The following is a 19,207-nucleotide window of genomic DNA, read 5'->3' as shown; positions in this document are numbered from 1 at the left end:
CATGGAGAAAACCAACAGATTCAGTGTGGGGAGTAAGCAGGGATATGGCCAGCTTTTCCAGGAGTTTGCCGAGGAAAGGGGTGATAGAGATCAGGCTATATTTAGCCAGACAGGTAGGATCGTCAGGTGGCTTCTTGAGGAGGGGGTGCACACGGGAGTGCTTGAGGAGTGAGGGCAACGTTCCTGTAGCGAAAGAGTGATTACAGAAATCGGCCAAGGCTGGAGTGAGGGTGTCAATATGGTCCTTGGTGGTTCTAGAGGAGCAGGGGGGCACTTGTTTGGACGAAACTTTCATAGATCGGACTTGTCTAGAAACCTTGTCAGGTGTTGTCAGAGAGAAAGAGGAGTAATTAGGAGGGGAGGCAAAGTTGGCCAAACGGGGGCTGAGAGAGAAAGAGGGAGAGGAAGAGGATGAGGAGATAGAGGACAGGATGTCCTGGGTTTTAGAGGTGAAGTGAGAGGCCAGAGCTATAGAGAGGGCCTGGGAGGGAACAGGAGAGGTAGAGACTGCAGCAGTTCCTTGCAGATTTTAAAGAGTTTTGCCGTGTTGTTAGAGGCAGTAGTGACGCAGGGTTGAAAGCAGGCTCTCTTTTTTGACAGGGCAGAGAGTCTGTGTTGCCTTTGGAGCTGGTGGCAGGCCAGTTTGTCAGAGGATGTGCCTGATGCCCTCCACTTCCTCTCAGTCAGCCTGTACTTACATTTCAGGACGGCAAGGTCAGAATCATACCAAGAGTTGCACTTGGAGGTAGGCTTCAGCTGGATTCTCATTAAAGGGGCAATGATGTCCAGAGCATTGGAGGTAGAAAGATGCAGGTCAGAGAGGGCTGTGTCAGAGTGTGAGTCAACCGAATGAGTAGAAGGAACAGAGAAAGTAGAGTTAAAGGAATCCACTGACACAGGCTTCATGGGCCGAATGACTGCAAAGGTAGGTGGCAGTGCTGGGGTGGTCAGTCCAAGAGAGAGGAGTTCTGAGACGGTTAGAGAAAGGAATGTCTGAAGAGATGAGAACATCCAAAGTACATCCGGCAGAGTGTTCCGGACCAGAGGGGAGAATGGTAAGAGAGAGTGTGTCGAAGAGATTTCAGAAAAGACCAAAGGAGGGATTAGAAGCATCCAGGTGGATGTTGAAGGCTCAGAGGAGAAGTTGAGAGGTAGGGGCAAGGAGAGAACAGGAGACGCCAGCTCATTCTGAGAGGAAGAGGACAGCCTGGCCAGGTGACCTGTAGATACTGGCCACAGTCAGAGAGAGGCCAGGAGAGATAGAGAGCCTGGAGACCAGGCATTCAAAGGGGGAGTAGGCCTGTGTAGGAATGACAGAAGCAAGAATCCACTCAGGAAGGGTCAGAGCTACTCCACCTCCGGGCCGGTTGGGTCTGGGCTCAGAGTGTATCTTGTAGCCATCAGGGAGGAGAGTGTCAAAACTTGTGACAGAGCTGGACGTGAACCATGTCTCGGTGAGAGCGAGGACATCAGGTCAAGTTCTTCGAGGAGGTGACAGATGTCAGAGGAGCATTTGACAGCAGCAAGAGAATTGAGAGTAGCGACGTGGAACAGGTTGCCACATTTGAAAGACTTCCAGGGAGGGGTACTGGCTTGAGCTGCACCCAGCAGAAGTGGAAGCGGGGCCAGAGAGTGGGCATAAGTGGAAGCAAGGGGTGGCAGAGGAGCCAGTGAGGTGCTAGTGGGAATAGCAGGAGAAGGAAGTAAGTTAATAAGATGCAGAAGGCGCCTATCAAACAGGAGGAGATTAGGCGGAGGGCCCTGGACCAAGACAGTGCCAGTCACATAGACATTGATGATGACCTTGGAGGAGTAGAAGGAGGCCAAGAGGGCCTCCCACTGGGTGCCACCATTAATGGGAGAGGAAGAGATAGGATCAAGAGTCGAGACCACATGAAGGGTCTGTAGGTCTGGTGATGGAACGACAGAGAGGATGTCATAGAGAGTCTGTCTGGAGGAAGCACTGGTGTAGGTATCAGAGTTAGGGAGGCCTGGGCTGGAGACCAGGATGTCCCACTTGAACATCTTCCTTCCAGACTTAGTGAGATGGATAGGATAGGAGATAGAGTAGCAGTCAGAGAAGATGGAGAAATGGAAAGCACCATGGAGGGTGTGAGGAGAGGAGGAGGAGGAGGAGGAGGGAGTCAAAAGAGAAAGGAGAAACACACAGTCCCATGCCTTAATGCAGGAAGCACAACAGGGGTCACTCTAGGGGTCGCAGCAATGGAGCAGACAGGTGGCACACACCATTACAACAGTAACTAAAGTAGAGGAGGCCTAGAAGTGGGAGAAGCTCAAAGGGGCACATATTCGCAGATCAAAGTAACACAATAGAAGGGGACCTAGAAGTGGGAGAGAGCCTTTTTGGGCACAGATTCACAGAGCAATAGTAACACAGTAGAAGAGCGGGAGATGCACATAAAACACAAAGTAATGTTATGCAAAGACAGCAAACAAAATGTCAGTAGGATTAAGTGAAGTACACGCAAAGGCGGGGTAGTTTAGGAGGGAGCAGCAGTGGCTGCACCCCCTACCCACACCTTCCTTAACGTTTGGTTGCTGATGGTTGACGACTGAGTCGTGGATTGGTACTCTGCGCTGAACCCCTTCATTGTCACACACCTGTGGCACTCAACACCGCGCTCTGGGCCTTTGCGTGCTTTGGCACAGAGGGATCAGTAGGCAGGTGTAAAGGCCTGATGGTGTCAACCTCCTGGTGTAGGATAGCGTGGCGTAATCGCAGCAAGAGTCGATCGGGCAGTGTTACTTGCAGACCTGCAGCGCTCAACACCGTGCCCTTGGCGGGCTTTGCCACAGAGGGTTCAGCAGGCCGGTTTTAAAGGCCTGATGGTGTCAATGTCGTGGCGTAGTCTAGCGTGGCGTAGTCACACAGAGCGTCGATTGGGCAGCATAACCTATAGCATAACCTATAGACCTGCGGCACTCAACACCGTTCCTTTGGCCTTTGCTGATTTTTGCCCAGAGGGCTTAGTAGGCTGGTTTTAAAGACCTGTTGGCATCAACACCGTGGTGTAGGATAGCATGGCATAGTCACAATGAGCATCGATCGAGCAGACCTGCAACGCTCAACACCATGCCCTTGGACTTCACGGGCTTTGCCACAAAGGGTTCAATAGGCTGGTTTTAAAGGCCTGATGGTGTCAACATCGTGGCGTAGGATAGCGCGACATAGTCGCAGTGAACATCGATCGGGCAGTATAACCTGCGGCTCTGCAGCGCTCAACACTGCGCCCTTTGTCTTTGAAGGCTTAGCCACAGAGGGTTCAGTGGCCCACTTTTAAAGGCCTGATGGCATCAACATCATGGTGTAGGATAGCATGGCGTAGTTGCAGTGAGCGTCGATCGGGCAGCGTAACCTGCAGACCTTCAGCGCTCAACACCACGCCCTTGACCTTGGTTCTAGGTCAAAGGATCGACAGTAAAAGGGTCGAGAGGTCAAAGGATTGACACCAAAGGGTCGACAGGTCAAAGGATCGAATATTTTTTTGTATTTTTTTTCACATTTATTTTTTGGGGAGGGGGGGTTTCCCCCCAAACCCCTTTTTTTTGCTAAAAACCACCTTTTTTCACACAAAAAAAAATAAAATGTGAAAAATATTTTTTTTTTCAATCCTTTGACCTGCCGACCCTTTATATTCGATCCTTTGACTAGACACCCTTGACCTTCGCAGGCTTTGAATAGTGATTAAATGGTTAGTAATGGTTAGCTTGGAAATGGATTCCCAGCGTCTTTAAATAGGGGGTGACTTGGATGGAGAACCAGAAATGGAAAACTGTGAGTAGTGGGAATCAAGTTTCCTAAGCCTAGGACCAGTAGCAACAATAAGGAGCTCTGTTTTTCCATCATTAAGAACCATCGAATTGAGGGCCATCCAGGCTTATATAAGGGCATGGATCTTATTATTTGCGTGTTGATCTTGATCATAATCTCCCGTAAGATTAAGTAGTATTTGTGCGTCATCGGCATAGTTGATATATGATACACCAATGCTATCCAGCAAATCGAAAAGAGTGTAATGTGGAGGAACTTTTTGGTATGGAGATATCTTTGAGGTGTACCTTCGCGACCTGTTTCTGAAAGCTTTTTTGGTCCAATTATGTCTTCTTTCTATAATATTTGCTTATTTTTTCATCCTTTAATGTTGGGTTGTCGCATGGGTGTAGGTCAACACGGAGACACTGAGTTCCCCAACTCCGTTTGAGAAATATGAGAAAAAGACAGTTTGTGCCTGCACCTCTTTGCGCCAATTATAACACGTAGTAAGAAGTCACAAAAGTCGGTTTACTTGAAAAAGTTTTTCTTAATTTATTTGACTTGTCGTTTAGCCCTTGTTGGATGACAAGTGTTTCGGCGTGTATCTCGCGCCTTTTTCAAATCCGGGCCTTTCTATTTCGGTTTTAATTCCCCCTCTGGGATAAGTCTCTCATAATTGATCAATTAACTGAAGTCTTAGGGCTCAATCCCTCCTGAAAACTATAGTGCTCACGCCTCACGCGTCGGGGGTCCCAGTGTTATAATTGGCGCAAAGAGGTGCAGAGATAAGCATGATCCTTGAGAAAAATCATGTTGCAGTTTTACTGGAGCAGCGTGGGAGTCTGCCCTGGCGACTCTTACTGACCTAGGGCCTACAAAGGATCTGATCCAAGCTGCAACCCTGTCAGAGCGTCCTAACACATCGACCAACCGCCTTACCTGAAGAGAGTTGTCGACCAGGTCGAAGGCTGCAGAGCGGTCCAGCAACAATAACAGTGCTGTGTTATCCTCATCGATAATCCTAGACATATTTGATTTCAAATCTAACAAAGCTTACTCTGTGCCGTGTCTTGCTCTAAACCCAGATTGCCGGTACCCCAAGATGTTACAGTTCTCAATACACTCCTGCAATTGCAAAAAGGCCACCTTGTCTAAAATGTTCATAAGGAATGTCAGATTGGTAATAGGTCTATAACTACAAGCAACTGAAGGGTCAAGATGCTCTTTTTTGAGAAGGGGCAATCCAGGTCTCTGTAAGGCATATAGGCACACAGCATTCTGGGAACGCAATGTTTGTCGTCTGTGTAATTGTGCAGAGCAGGCTCTCGATACATTACTTAAAGCTTTGTGCGGGAAAAGCATCACCTAAACAAGGGGTAGGTCTTAGGTTAGCGCTGATAATTTGTATCTCTTCTTTTGTAACCTGGTGAAAAGACAATTGGGAGTATCTTCTGGGGTATTGATCACCTCAATAGAAGATAATATTGTATCATTTGCAGCTAGCCCACGCATTTCGATTGCTTGTTTGTGCTTTAAGACCTTGAGCATCAGCTCATCTTGAATCTTTTGACACCAAGCATTTGATATCGCCTGGGAGTGTTCTATAGAACCTTTACCCGTGAGGATAGAGAAAAGCTCTCTTGAGTCAGATTGAGCATTATTAATTTGTTTGTTATGGATAGATTTTCTTTCGGTCATGATAGCCTGTTTGTAGTCCTTTAATATTTTTCTCTAGGAATTCTAAGACTTTGTTTTTGATGGCTTCCCTTCCTCTTCCTTTCTGTGACCTCCTGTTGCGCCCACAACCCTTCTTTACTCTCTCCCGTTCCTTCCCTTCCCCCTCCCTTTCCTTCTCTACCTTCCCCTTCTCTTTCCTCCCATTCCCAATCCTTTCTTTCCCTCCCATTGTCTTGCACGCACTACTCTCTCCTCCTTTTCTTTTCCGTGTCCTTTCTCTCTGTTCCACCACTCCCCCTTTCTCGATGTACTCTTCCAGCACCTTTTCCTCTTTACTTACCCATATGTTCTTCGCATTCTGTTTCTTTTTCTCGGTTTGTCCCTCTCCTCTCTATTCCCTTTCGTAACTCTCTCTAATTCTCTTTCCTTTACTGCCCTTTCTTTTTCAGTTCATCACTCTCTCCCACGCTCTCAGTCTACCCGTCTCGCACCCTGTCCTGATCCTTGTCTCTCTCTTCCTTTCTCTCTGTCTGTTGCGCCCCCTTCTCTGTGTACTCCTTTCTTTCTATTACTCCTCCCTCTTTCTCTCGATCATCTTCACTCTTCCCCTCCCTTAATCTCTGCTCTTATTTTCATTGGTTCTTGTCTGACGGTGAAACTGAGTCGACAGATATATTGAAATGTTGTAAATAATAATTTTCTAAGGCCCGATGCTGCTGATGTTGCCTGTTGTAACCACACTGTGAACCGGCGAACATTCCCCATCTGCTCTTTTCTCTCGAGCCAGGAGCTGTTTATTCCAGTCTCTCGAGGGCTCAGTCTTGGGGGGGTAGCTCAGGGGAAACGTGCTTATCTTGGAAGTAAAACAACACGCAGCAACACGGGTTCAATTCCCGGACCGCGCTTAGAAACCTCTGGCATTAAGCTCATTATAAATAACCTATCATGGTTGAGCGACCAGCAGGGCCTTTACCTCCAGGCAAAAGGCCAATGGAAACCTCACTCAGGTTCTTTAAATAGACCGGATTAAAAGGCAACAATGAAACGTAGCCCTTCTCCTCGTGAGATGCATACTGCATAATATTGGCAATTGAATTTTACATATTTGCTCCTGTTAAAGAAACACTTAGGGCCCGATTCATGGAATGTTTGTGTACGGTTCAAAGTGACTTTGCACTGCCGACACAAACACTCGTTCATGGAAATGTGCAAAGTGTATTTTTGCAGTGCAAAGTCAGTACAACATCATTTTTGCAGTACATAATGATTTTGCACTGACTTTGCAGTGCAAAAATACACTTTGCAGAGTTCCATGAATCAGGGGTTGTGTCGGCAATGCAAAGTCACTTTGAACCGTGCAAAACATTCCAGAATCGGGGGCCCTTAAGAAGATTTATTTGTATTTCATTTGACATACCAAATCTTTTTTTCGCTATATATGGGGCTTAATTGTAATCCAACATGGCCTTAGTCTACTTGTTACTTTCTGGTTTGAATTGTTAGTTTTAATAATGTATAATTTGTAATGTTACCGTAATCCCAAGCATTATACATAAAAAAGGCCCAAAAGGTGCACAGGTCACAGGAAGGCTCTGTTTACAGGAATCCGGAGGAACATAGAGACATTTCAAATGTTCCTATTGGCAACCACTTGAGCATGCACACACGAGAGATGTGTTAAACCAAGAAGAGATGGAGCAAAATTCCCTCGAGACTGAAAACGCCAAAAACACAGCAAGGGAAGCCAGAGGGCACTTTATAGGCACAAGTAGATCTGGAACAGGATAAGCAGCAGCATTCGAGGGGGGAAGAACTCCCCTGCAACATGAAAACATTGCGAAAGAGTACGTTCAATCTGAAAAAGTTCAGCTTTTTTCTTAAGGACACAATGACGGGCCACTAATTACATAGAACGGTGCTCACATGCACAGATCGTGAACCTTGGTAATGAGCTGTGCACTGGTGAAAATAAGGAGACGCCCGTGAGCATCTAAGAGTTGCAGCTGCTTCTTTATACCTTTATGCAGCCATGAGGCCTATAACTGGATGAAATCTGGAGATCTTGGTGATCATCTCAGAGTTGCAGCTGCTTCTTTATACCTTTATGCAGCCATGAGGCCTATAACTGGATGAAATCTGGAGATGTTGGTGATCATCTCAGAGTTGCAGCTGCTTCCTTATACCTTTGTGCAGCCATACAGCCTATAACTGGATCAACCAAGGAGATGCCTGTGAGCATCTCAGAGTTGCAGCTGCTTCCTTATACATACGTGTAGTCATATAGTCTAACACAAGAGCAAAGCAGGAGATGTCTCTGAACATCTCAGAGTTGCAGCTGCTTCCTTATACATACGTGTAGTCATATAGTCTAACACAAGAGCAAAGCAGGAGATGTCTCTGAACATCTCAGTGTTGCAGCTGCTTCCTTATACCTTTATGCAGCCATGAGGCCTATAACTGGATGAAATATGGGGATGTCTGTGATCATCTGAGAGTTGCAGCTGCTTCCTTGTACAGTACATATATGTAGTCATAAAGCCTAACACAAGAGCAAATCAGGAGATGTCTGTGAGCATCACAGAGTTGCACCTGAGTGCTTATGCATACATGTAGACAAAAGGCTTACACCTGCATCAACCAAGGAGATTCCTGTGAGCATTGCAGAGTTGCAGCTGTTTGCTTATACATACATGTAGTCATATAGTCTAACACAGGAGCAAAGCAGGAGATGTCTCTGAACATCTCAGTTTTGCAGCTGCTTCCTTATACCTTTATGTAGCCATAAGGCCTATAACTGGATCAACCAAGGAGATGCCTGTGAGCATCTCAGAGTTGCAGCTGCTTACTTATACCTTTATGCAGCCATAAGGCCTATAACTGGATGAAATCTGGAGATGTTTGTGACCATCTCAGAGTTGCCGCTGCTTCCTTATACCTTTATGTAGCCATAAGGCCTATAACTGGATCAACCAAGGAGATGCCTGTGAGTGTCTCAGAGATGCAGGTGCTTCCTTATACCTTTATGTAGCCATAAGGCCTATAACTGGATGAAATCTGGAGATGTCTGTGATCATCTCAGAGTTGCAGCTGCTTCCTTATACCTTTATGTAGCCATACGGCCTATAACTGGATCAATAAAGGAGATGCCTGCGAGCATCTCAGAGTTGCAGCTGCTTCCTCATACCTTTATGCAGCCATAAGGCCTATAACTGGATGAAATCTGGAGATGTCTGTGATCATCTCAGAGTTGCAGCTGCTTCGTTATACCTTTATGTAGTCATAAAGCCTAACACTGGAGCAAATCTGGAGATGCCTGTGAGCATCGCAGAGTTGCAGCTGCTTCCTTATATCTTTATGTAGCCATAAGGCCTATAACTGGATCAATAAAGGAGATGCCTGTGAGCATCTCAGAGTTGCAGCTGCTTCCTTATACCTTTATGCAGCCATAAGGCCTATAACTGGATGAAATCTGGAGATGTCTGTGATCATCTCAGAGTTGCAGCTGCTTCCTTATACCTTTATGTAGCCATAAGGCCTATAACTGGATCAACCGAGGAGATGCCTGTGAGCATCTCAGAGTTGCAGCTGCTTCCTTATACCTTTATGTAGTCATGAAGCCTAACACTGGAGCAAATCTGGAGATGCCTGTGAGCATCGCAGAGTTGCAGCTGCTTCCTTATACCTTTATGTAGCCATAAGGCCTATAACTGGATCAATAAAGGAGATGCCTGCGAGCATCTCAGAGTTGCAGCTGCTTCCTTATACCTTTATGCAGCCATAAGGCCTATAACTGGATGAAATCTGGAGATGTCTGTGATCATCTCAGAGTTGCAGCTGCTTCCTTATACCTTTATGTAGCCATAAGGCCTATAACTGGATCAATAAAGGAGATGCCTGCGAGCATCTCAGAGTTGCAGCTGCTTCCTTATACCTTTATGCAGCCATAAGGCCTATAACTGGATGAAATCTGGAGATGTCTGTGATCATCTCAGAGTTGCAGCTGCTTCCTTATACCTTTATGTAGTCATGAAGCCTAACACTGGAGCAAATCTGGAGATGCCTGTGAGCAACGCAGAGTTGCAGCTGCCATCTGGAGATACCCGAAAGAGAGTACATCCGGAGATGGCGGGAATATCTCTGAGATGCTCCTGTGCAAATGCATATAAAATAGATTTGCTCAATGAATCTCAGGTGCGCTCCAGGTATCTCGAGAGCACGCCCACGGTTAGTCTTAGTGAATCAGGCCACAGGTTAAAGTGGCAAATCTGAGAGGGCCCTGGGCAACTGCTGATTTGCTCCAGTTAAACTGCTTGTAAACCAGGCGCGATATGTATGCGGGTATGTAAGCAGGGCAGTGCACACCTAGCTGTGAAGCAACAGAGCACTGTACATGCTAACGGCACCTTACAGAACATTGTATGATACATCTCTTTCCTTGTTATATGTTTATAGAGTTATCTGATACAAATATGAAATCTCAAATGAAAGTCTTTTGTCTCTCAGTGAATTATTGGTGTACAAGAAAAGAGACAATTCTCAATTCAATCCAATTATTCCTTCTTCTGTCTGTCATGTATAAACCAATCCATTCCTCGATCGGCTCAACCCGTCCATCAATCAATCATACACTCATTCACCCACCCATCAGCCATTGAACAATATTGCATGGTCTATCTATCTATCTATCTATCTATCTATCTATCTATCTATCTATCTATCTATCTATCTATCTATCTATCTATCCAACCATCCATCTATCCATCCATCTTTCAACCATCCACCCATCTTCAACTCCCCCATCCATCACCCATCCATGTATCCATGTATCAGCCATCCGCCCATGCATGCATTGCCTCCCTGCCGGTTTGAGGGTCTGTCGGTTTATATAAGCACGTGACTTTTATCATCTGACCTGGCTTCAGTCTGTGCAAATTGTAGATTCACATCCTGTCCTCTTGCTCCCCAGAGATACCCCTGTGTGCGGGCTGCAACCAGCACATCGTGGACCGCTTTATCCTGAAGGTGCTTGACCGGCATTGGCACAGCAAGTGCTTGAAGTGCAGCGACTGCCAGATGCAGCTGGCTGAGAAGTGCTTCAGCCGGGGGGAGAGTGTCTTCTGCAAGGAGGATTTCTTCAAGTAAGTCCAGGCGCGGTGCATTGAGAGGTGGTCCCGTAATGTTGTGTATATAACCAGTGCCACGTTCTTTGTATAACTAGTGCAGCAAAGTTGTCTATGAGTGCATGAAAGATGGCGGAGTTGCGTACTTCAAAATTAATTTTAAAAAAATGAGTACCCTGGCGGTGGGGACCAAGGAGCTTCCCAGCCAAACAGGAAGTTTGGTGCAGGGTCTTTAGCACATGATAAAGCCTGCATTCTGAGCCTCCTCAGAAGCGAGAGGGCGCCATCTCCCCTGCCGGGATGCAGGTAAGTGCTTCCCTGGGTCCCATTTCCCCGCACCCGATTTCCACCTCCCTTGCACCCCCCACTTCCCTGCAGCTTCCTCGTCTCTCACATGCGCCAGGAACGCAAGCACTTAGGAACACTCAGTGTTCCTGGCCGCTTCTCCACCTGGGGCAATGGCCACCATGGAAAGAAAGAAGGGAATGTGGGCCTCATTACACGGAAGGCGGTAAGGGTAAACGGTCACCGGTAATGGTACAGGTGACCGTTAACCCTTACTGCCTTATTGCGAGGTCCCTTTGCGGGTTGGTACTTTAACGCCTGCTTTTTGCAAATTTGCGGTACCGTAATTAGCACCTTCCCCATTCCCATTATGCCCTACCGCCCCGCCAACCTTGGAATAGGGCTGTAATTCCCCTTTTCACCTAGGCGGTGCCGGTATTTTACCGGCATGAACCATGGCGCTAATAGCGCCATGGTTCACCGCCTACCGTGTAATGAGGCCCTATGTGTTGTTCAATTCGCCCTTGTCCACGGAGGCCAACTTGTCTTGAGAAATGGCAACCACGTCATTTCTCACCTTAAAAAAAACATTAGAATCCCAGAAAAGTATTAAAGGATACTAATAGCAATAAACCCCTCTGGGCTGGGGCATTACCGGGTCTGGTAATCCCCCAGTGCTAACGTTAAGGCCCTCCCTTGGCTGTAACTCAGTCCCAGGGTACTACCTGACCCAGTAATGCCCCCGCCTGTTGGGGTTTATTGCTAAATTAAATTGGTTATTTATATCTAAGCATGGGACCAAGTATTGAACCCATGTTGCTTGCAGTTGTCTTGTTCCCATCAGGAGTGCATTGCCCCTGAGCCATCTTCCCAGCCTAGTGAAGAAGTGAGTTTCCATTTACGTCCCGCTTCCAGAAGATAACACTGAGCAGATTTACTCCAGAGCTCGTGTGTTAAAGATGCTACATGCCCAGCAGCGCCTCTTCGTAATCTGGAGTAGATCCATTCAGGGAAACCTTCAAAAAATACTTTTAAAACTACCCAACCCTGCCAGAAATGTTTACAGTGTTTATGAAGGCTCTGAGTGGAAGCGTTTTAAATGGACCAATCAGAGGGTTGGATCTTGGTCTTTCATCTTGGATCCTTGGGCCCGTCTCTATGGCATACCTCACAATCCGTGTGAACACCATGAACATGGGATTTGCCTATTGCTGCACCAGGGTTCACTGGTAGACCACAGTGTGCAGGTGGGGCACAACAGAAGGCCCCAGACGGCTGCTTTGGGAGTGCTTTACACAGCCATAAAGGTATGTTAATGAAAACATAATATTTGGTCACTTACTTGGGTCACTGTGGTCTCCCCCACCACCACCCTCGAAAAATGAGAAAGCACTGGATGCAACTCAACAGGTAACAGCTGCCAGATCCCAGGACGCAGGTGGGGGTGGTAAAAAGAGCTTTAAGCCTTATTTCTGATACAGTTTAAGTAGTGCTTCAGCGCCTTAGGTGAACAATAGCTTCGGATCCATGATAAAGTGCAAGTGGTCTTTGAGACAGGAACGAGGGAGGTCGGATGCTCTGGAAATTAGTGATGTGCGTTCTTCGAAGAGGTGGAGAGGGGACGGGAAGGGAAGAGGCCCTTACTGACAGCAAGGACCAGTATGAAATGATATGCGGGGTGGAAATGGAACACATTTAAAGGGGGATGCCACAAGGGCCATTGTGGGGTGGTGTTCGACGGTACGGAGTTGACATTTAAGCTGAACGCAAAGGAAATGTTCCAAATAATAGTTTGGAAAGAAGCAGCGTGAAAGAAATTGCCCCAATTTAAAACTCCACACTGTACATTCATTCCACTTGAAATCACTTCCATGGCAGCGCTACACCCAAAATCCTGTTGGTAATGCAGTGACAAGACATCTGATGCCGGATCTCGGACCCGGCAAGAGCCGGCCAATGGACCAGCACTGATTATATGTTTAGAAGGCTATGTATATCATTATACAACTGCAGGGGAATGCATAAACTGAAGAGGCATTAAGGTTATCAGTTAATGCAACAATACCCTTGACATTTGTCAGTTAAGGTCGCTGCAAGACCTTAACTGCTGGACCCCTCCCTCTGCAGCCCATGTTCTCATTCATGTCTCATTACACATACCATCATGGATGGCATCACACCTAACAGGGATCTGCAAACAGTGGATATTCCGATTTTTGGACTATGACTCCCATGATCCTGCACTATCGCCTGTTTGGTGCTGATGGTAGTGGTAGTCCAGAATATTTGTAGAGCCAAGATATATATATATATATATATATATATATATATATATATATATATATATATATATATCACAACAGATGCATTATCACTGACATCCCTGATGCCTTCACTGACAACATGAGATATGACATCACACACATTGGCATCTGTGCTGTGGCCCACACAGAGCTATGTTCGTTAGGAGTGAGGTGTAGTTATTGTAATTGAAATTACTTAAACCAGGTGTATCATAGACACAGTTATTGTGTATGGGAATCTTTCATAGCATGGGTTGTTTTGCATTAACGTTCAGATGAAAGCTGGCTGAGCAATGCTTGTTATGCAATTATGAGGGCTGTTATCTAATGCTTTTGTTGAACAAATATATTAATTGTGATCAACAGTACCAGAGCAAACAACATATTCCAAAAATATCAATTATACATTTCACTCACTGTGATGTCATCTTCTGAAGGCTTGTGTATTCAAATAGAATATTGCAAAGTGCAGGGGTTATGTTCGCCAGCAATGCATTACAAAAAGTGTTTTTTTTAAGAAACGCAAGATTGTCCATCCCTCCCAATATTCTGCTATCATCCATGAATCATTCATGGCAAGGCACCCTAATTAGCACGATCCTTAGTAATTATGGAGGCTTGTAAAAATCATGAGCAGCCCGGGGGTGGGGGGTGGGGGAGGTAGGGTACAGCCAATCAGGTTCCTTGCATGGCAGCCTGATACTCCAGAGCTCAGCCACCATTAACCGCCCTCGCTTAGCTCGGGCCATTAACTCGGGCTGCTAGACGGTTACCTCCCAGTGCCGCCCATGGAACAGGTTACTAACGCCACATTATATATATCTGCTCAAAAGGTATTCTTATTTAAAATATAAATGACACGACAGAATACATGAATGTAGGCGTGGCCGTGCCCTTACATGTAAGTGGACACTTCACTTCCATTGCAGGTCTGCGTGCCGGTGACCAAGGCCTCCAAGTATGAAGTGGCCACTTGCCCAGGGCATGGCGTTTGGCCAAGTCCCAGGTGCCATCAAAGCACCTGACGTGACCACCATGCTTCGCTGCCCCCTCTACAGGTCCTCGGGCCTCTGGTTGTGACCTGCAGATATTTGCCAACCCCCCACGGGAGAGTGGGCCTGGCCACCTGCCCCCATTGTGGTTCTCTGGGCCTTTGGCAATGGATGCTCAGTGTCCACTCTACCGAAGGCTTCCCCGAAGGTTGTGTCCCGTAGCACCCCGTGACTGTAGGCCAAGCCCTGCGACCACAGCCAGTGGACACATTCCCTGCAGCATTCTGCCTTTGGCTACCGCACAAATAATCCAAGAAAAGCAATGGCACCTCTCTCAAAATATTCATAAATGGTGTATACATTTTATTGCATGTTTCAAAACCTTTCAATAGACACTCAACTATCTTTCAAATGTTTGCAGAAAAGATGCATGCGTGCCGCATAGAAAATCACATTTCATCGTTGGCACAGTGGTATGTAAACCTTTTTATGCCGAGCCCCCTCTCAGTAAAAATGTTGCTGCCGAACCCCGCTTGAGTAAAATTATTGCCGCTGTTCCCCCCTAGATGTCATTTCTGCTTATATTTTATATTAAAGTCAGTCACCGTACTCACCTTCCCCGCCCCGGACACCCTTCGCCCACCCCCAGAGGGGCCAGCCCCACAGTTTGAAGGCCGCTATAGTAAGGTAAGGGGATCCCTTTTGTTGCTCAGTAAAATACCTCCCAGCATACAGCAACGGGACCAGCGGCCATTTTGAGTAGTTAACAGATATTGCAAATCCCCCCTCTTAATGAACTCCATTATCCCGCTTAATCTCCGAGCAGCCAATAGTCCATTGATTGGGTGGAGTCATCGGCTGCTGTTAAGTGATTAACAATAATCAATTATCCCAGCTGTGAGTGACCAAGTCTCTGCGGAAGTGCAACTCATCAAAACATGTCTGACGTTTGCTTTTAATGTAAACTGATTTGCTTTGTGAATGAATTAGTATATCAATGAAGGAGTGACTGAACAGGCTGGCATGGTGCAGCACGATTCAATCACCTGGTGCTTACTGTGACAGGACCCACCTGCTTCCTAGCATGCTCATGCCAACCCCAGCCACTGTCAGTGCCAGCCTCTCTTGGACACGCCTACGTCTGAGCCTTCCACTTGCAAGCTGCATGGCATAAGGGGCCTAGGATTGTATGTGCTTCTGTACATGGCTAATTCAGGTACGCATTGTTACCAGCCTCTTATTGATGTTATTTCGCCTGCACTGGAAGGAGGAGCTGCCCTTTGCAGCAGGGCTCGAATGCATTTAATGGCACTCTGAGGAAACCTCTCTACTGCTGTTATTTTAATGGGACAGGGCCAGTTCATTTTGTTTATTTTTTTATTGTACTGGTTTATTTCAAACCTTACAGAAAGACCATACAAAATCAAACACTTCACAATTCAATTACAATTATAAATGTCATCACAACAGTTAGTCATAAAATTAGGTTACACTATGTTTGCTTAAAATAGAATTAAACAGTCTCAACTAGTTGTAATTTAATTAAAAAACGTTACAGCTTTGATTAGTAGGGATATCGGCCTGTCTAGCAGGATGCGTTCACAAAAAGAAGTCAAATTAAGATAGCGTTCTTCATATGCATTTTCATATACGGAACACCTGTAAAAAGCAGTACTCATATTATTCCAGACTGTCCTCTTGTCCTCCAGTGTTCATAATCTCCCGAGGAGGTATCACATTTAATTTAACTGCCAGGCTATTACACAAGTCTATGCATACCCGTCCTTGGCACTTAAGGGGTTAATCTGATCCTCAGGCCAGTACTGCCTGGTGAGGCTGCTGTAGTTTTACTGGCACAGGGCCAGCACTTCAAGTTCCCCCCCCAAGGAAAAGGGTAAGGGGCACATTTCAATAAGGTCTAAAGCAGGTGGAGATTCGGAGATACCAGAGCTGCAGTTTGCCAACCACGCTGCTGGCAGCGATGACCAACATCAGTGCAGCTCCAGTAGGTCTACTTCTGGGGGGCAAAACATGATATATTTTTGTTCTGATACCCTGGAGAAACATAGTAATGTGTCAGATCTCCCAGCTGTATGCGAAACATGCGTTGTCAGAGGCTGTCACCCATGTTGCACCTAACTCTTCTAATGTCTGAGCAGCACACTCTCATACATTGTACATAGGGTCTTCTGTACGAAGTGCCTCTTTGTAAGCACTTATTTCAAGTGCTTGATATTTTCAATATTACCAAAAAAAGTAAATGGTTCTGTTTTAGTCGCACACAATCAAATGTTATAAGTGCCAGACCTTGGCGTGGTGCATAGAGTTTGCAGTGAGAGTGAGCACACTTTGGGCCCGATTTTCATAGAAAAAGTGCCAAGTCGCTGCAAAGTACCCCGCATGTAAAACAACTGTGTGCCTACCTGCACGCACAAGTATGTTTTGCGCGTTCTGCATATTCATGGAATTTTACATACAAACTAACCCTACCCGCAAAGAAAATAGAGTAGTGCCTGGAACACCCATGACACGCCCCCACGCAAACCAAAACCAGGGACATATACCAACCTTTGCGCTTACCTTATCAAGCACCTTGCCAATACTGTGGTCTGTCCCCCAGCAACCAAGGTCACACCCCGGCGTTACTGCGTATGATCCCCCGTAACCAAAAAATGCACCCTGATAATCTGCATACCATTTTGCGTAACTCAAGGCAGCACCCCGCTAATCAGCATACAATCACCCTAAACTCCGAGCAGAACCTGAACTACACTCCGTCATCCCTAAATTGCTATGTTAACGTTACCTTTGCACTTTGGATCTTATGCAAATAATGCGTTCTGCCTCCTATCATGTGGCAGGAACTTCACAAGGTTTGTGTGTGACTTTTCCCGATGTGAAGTTGCACGTTGGAATCCAGGAATTCGGTTGGATTTGCGCTTGTTTGGGCGTGCGATTACTTTGCGTGTTCCGTCTCTCAACACAACCACGTTCTTTCTCATTTTGCCGGGAGAATCAAAATATTTGTGTTTCGCCCCTATTTCTTTCTTTGCGTAGGCCCGTCCCACACTTTGCGTGGAGTGTCGCACAAAGGGCTCGGTTGCACGCAAAGACGCGACGGACCCGCGCAGAGTCCTGGAAATACACACAAAGTCTGATACATGAATCGGGAAATTGAGTTTTGCATGCTGAGAAGTGTGCAAAGTCACTTTTCAGCGTGAGCAAAATTCCATGAACCAGGCCCTCTATATTCTAATATTACAGGTTAACAGCCTCAGCACTCCTTGCCCTCAAAAGCATGATCTTTTCCCTGGACTTGCCTGGTGGTGCAGGTGCTGCTCTCCGCTGCTCAGCCAGGCCCTGGGCACCGACTGTGTGTTTCTGACCACAGGCACTTGGTAGGGTATGTTTAAAATTCACAGATTCTGTGCTTTGGCATGCACCTGTGCATACGGGTATCCCGAATATCCTAACAGAGAGAAGGAAGGAATCAACCAGGCAATGCACATTCCCACTGGTGCCACTCTCACATATAAAAGCATTGTGACACACAGGCTGTTGTGCTCAGAGCTGCACACAGCATGACCCTGGTATTGTGGGTACTTGGCTACATGCACCACATGGCATGCGCATAGCACTACCTTCCCTGTTGCTGCTTCATTTAAAGTAGAGCTTGCGCCACAGCAGCTTGAATGATGCAGGCTGCCTTGTGTATTTTGCAGATGTGGGCAGCGTGAATTCCAATATCTTCAAAGCATTCATGAAAATGGGTGAGAGCTAGGCTGAATCCACTCATGCCACAGTGTTAGCCTTGCACATCAGTATCATGAACTGAATAACAATGAACCAGGTACTTGGCGTCCACGCGCACGTGCGCATGCGCGCATACACACACACAAACACACAAACACACACACACACACTGATTCCCGCTGTCAGTTGAAATAAGAAGTATTAAGTGAAAGTTACCAAAAGATCCACAAAGCATATACTGCTCATGTCAGTAGAACTAAGGTAACTAAGATAACAAGTGCTGGTGTTGGAAAATAAGTCCCAGGGCTCAGCCCTGGCAAACACCTGACCAAATTAAGCTCTGTAATCACTCCTAAGAACTTTCCAATTGGAAAACTGGTATAGAATGAGTAACATGTTCCCTGCAAGGGGAGCAGCATAACGAGACCAGTTCTGTGGGTGGAAACCTGGTGTTCAGGTCTTGTTGTGTACTTCCAGTGTCAGCAGACGCCTTGTAATGGGCAGCTGATACTGCATTTGGTTAGAAGCAATGTGGGTTCTATGAGGTGGATGGAACGTGAGACTTTAATGACTAGCTCCCTTGCCACCATAGGTTAGGGGCATCCTTTGTGGGAGAGCTTAGGGAATCAATGTTGGTGGGATTGACAAAGGTTGTCAAGTCCCTTTCACATGGAACAGCAATCTGAGCAGAAGAGGATCGCATCAAGTAAGGTCAGTATGATGCTCACACCGGCACTGCACTTCCTCAAAGTACACAATGATTGGCTGCTTCTGTTCCGCCTTATAATTGGAAGCTGAAGCTGCTATTCAGCTTCTGGCCAATCATAAGGATGAGAAGCAAATGGCCAATCATTGTTTTGGAATTGGACATGCGTCAGCCAGGTGGTGCTTTGTCCAAGTGCAGTTTGTCAGTCCCCATTCTCAGAGCTTTTAACCTGTACTATCGGGCTCCGTTTTGGGGAAAACCTAAAGCAAACAGTCCAGTCGGACAGGGGTGGTTTGGGCCACGGGTCTAGATGGAGCGCTGCTCCGGCAAGACAATTTCTGGCGGAGCAGAGCTCTGCAGTTGTGGAAAGGTTTGCTCTCTCCCGGCTTTGCGTATTGGCTGCAATTTCTCACTCGGCACGTAGTGATTGCAGTCAGTGAGCCGGCGGATGCTAAAATGTGCGCCACTGCCGCACATAACTTGGCAGAGCAGCAGAGGCCTCATCAGGTCACATGATTACGTGTTATCTAGAGAGCTTGTCAGTCACATGACATGGTGGCTTGGGCATACAGGGCAGCAAAGGGCAACTGCACAGA

The 19,207-nt window shown here is 46.6% G+C and overlaps 1 protein-coding gene across 2 annotated transcripts in view; it reads left to right on the top strand.

Annotated features, from left to right (window-relative positions):
- Positions 1 to 19,207, top strand: part of LHX3 (LIM homeobox 3) — a 91,171-nt gene that overhangs the window by 52,982 nt on the left and 18,982 nt on the right. For both annotated transcript variants that reach the window (XM_069609563.1, XM_069609562.1), the window contains exon 2: positions 10,419 to 10,590. In XM_069609563.1, the coding sequence (XP_069465664.1) occupies positions 10,419 to 10,590 (172 nt within the window). The remainder of the gene's footprint in view (positions 1 to 10,418; positions 10,591 to 19,207) is intronic.

The sequence above is a fragment of the Ambystoma mexicanum genome, chromosome 8 (assembly GCF_040938575.1).
Source record: "Ambystoma mexicanum isolate Mex_15411 chromosome 8, UKY_AmexF1_1, whole genome shotgun sequence".
NCBI classification, from domain to species: domain Eukaryota; kingdom Metazoa; phylum Chordata; class Amphibia; order Caudata; family Ambystomatidae; genus Ambystoma; species Ambystoma mexicanum.
Note: the sequence above shows the minus strand (reverse complement) of the source record. Positions and strands in the feature narration are given on the sequence as shown.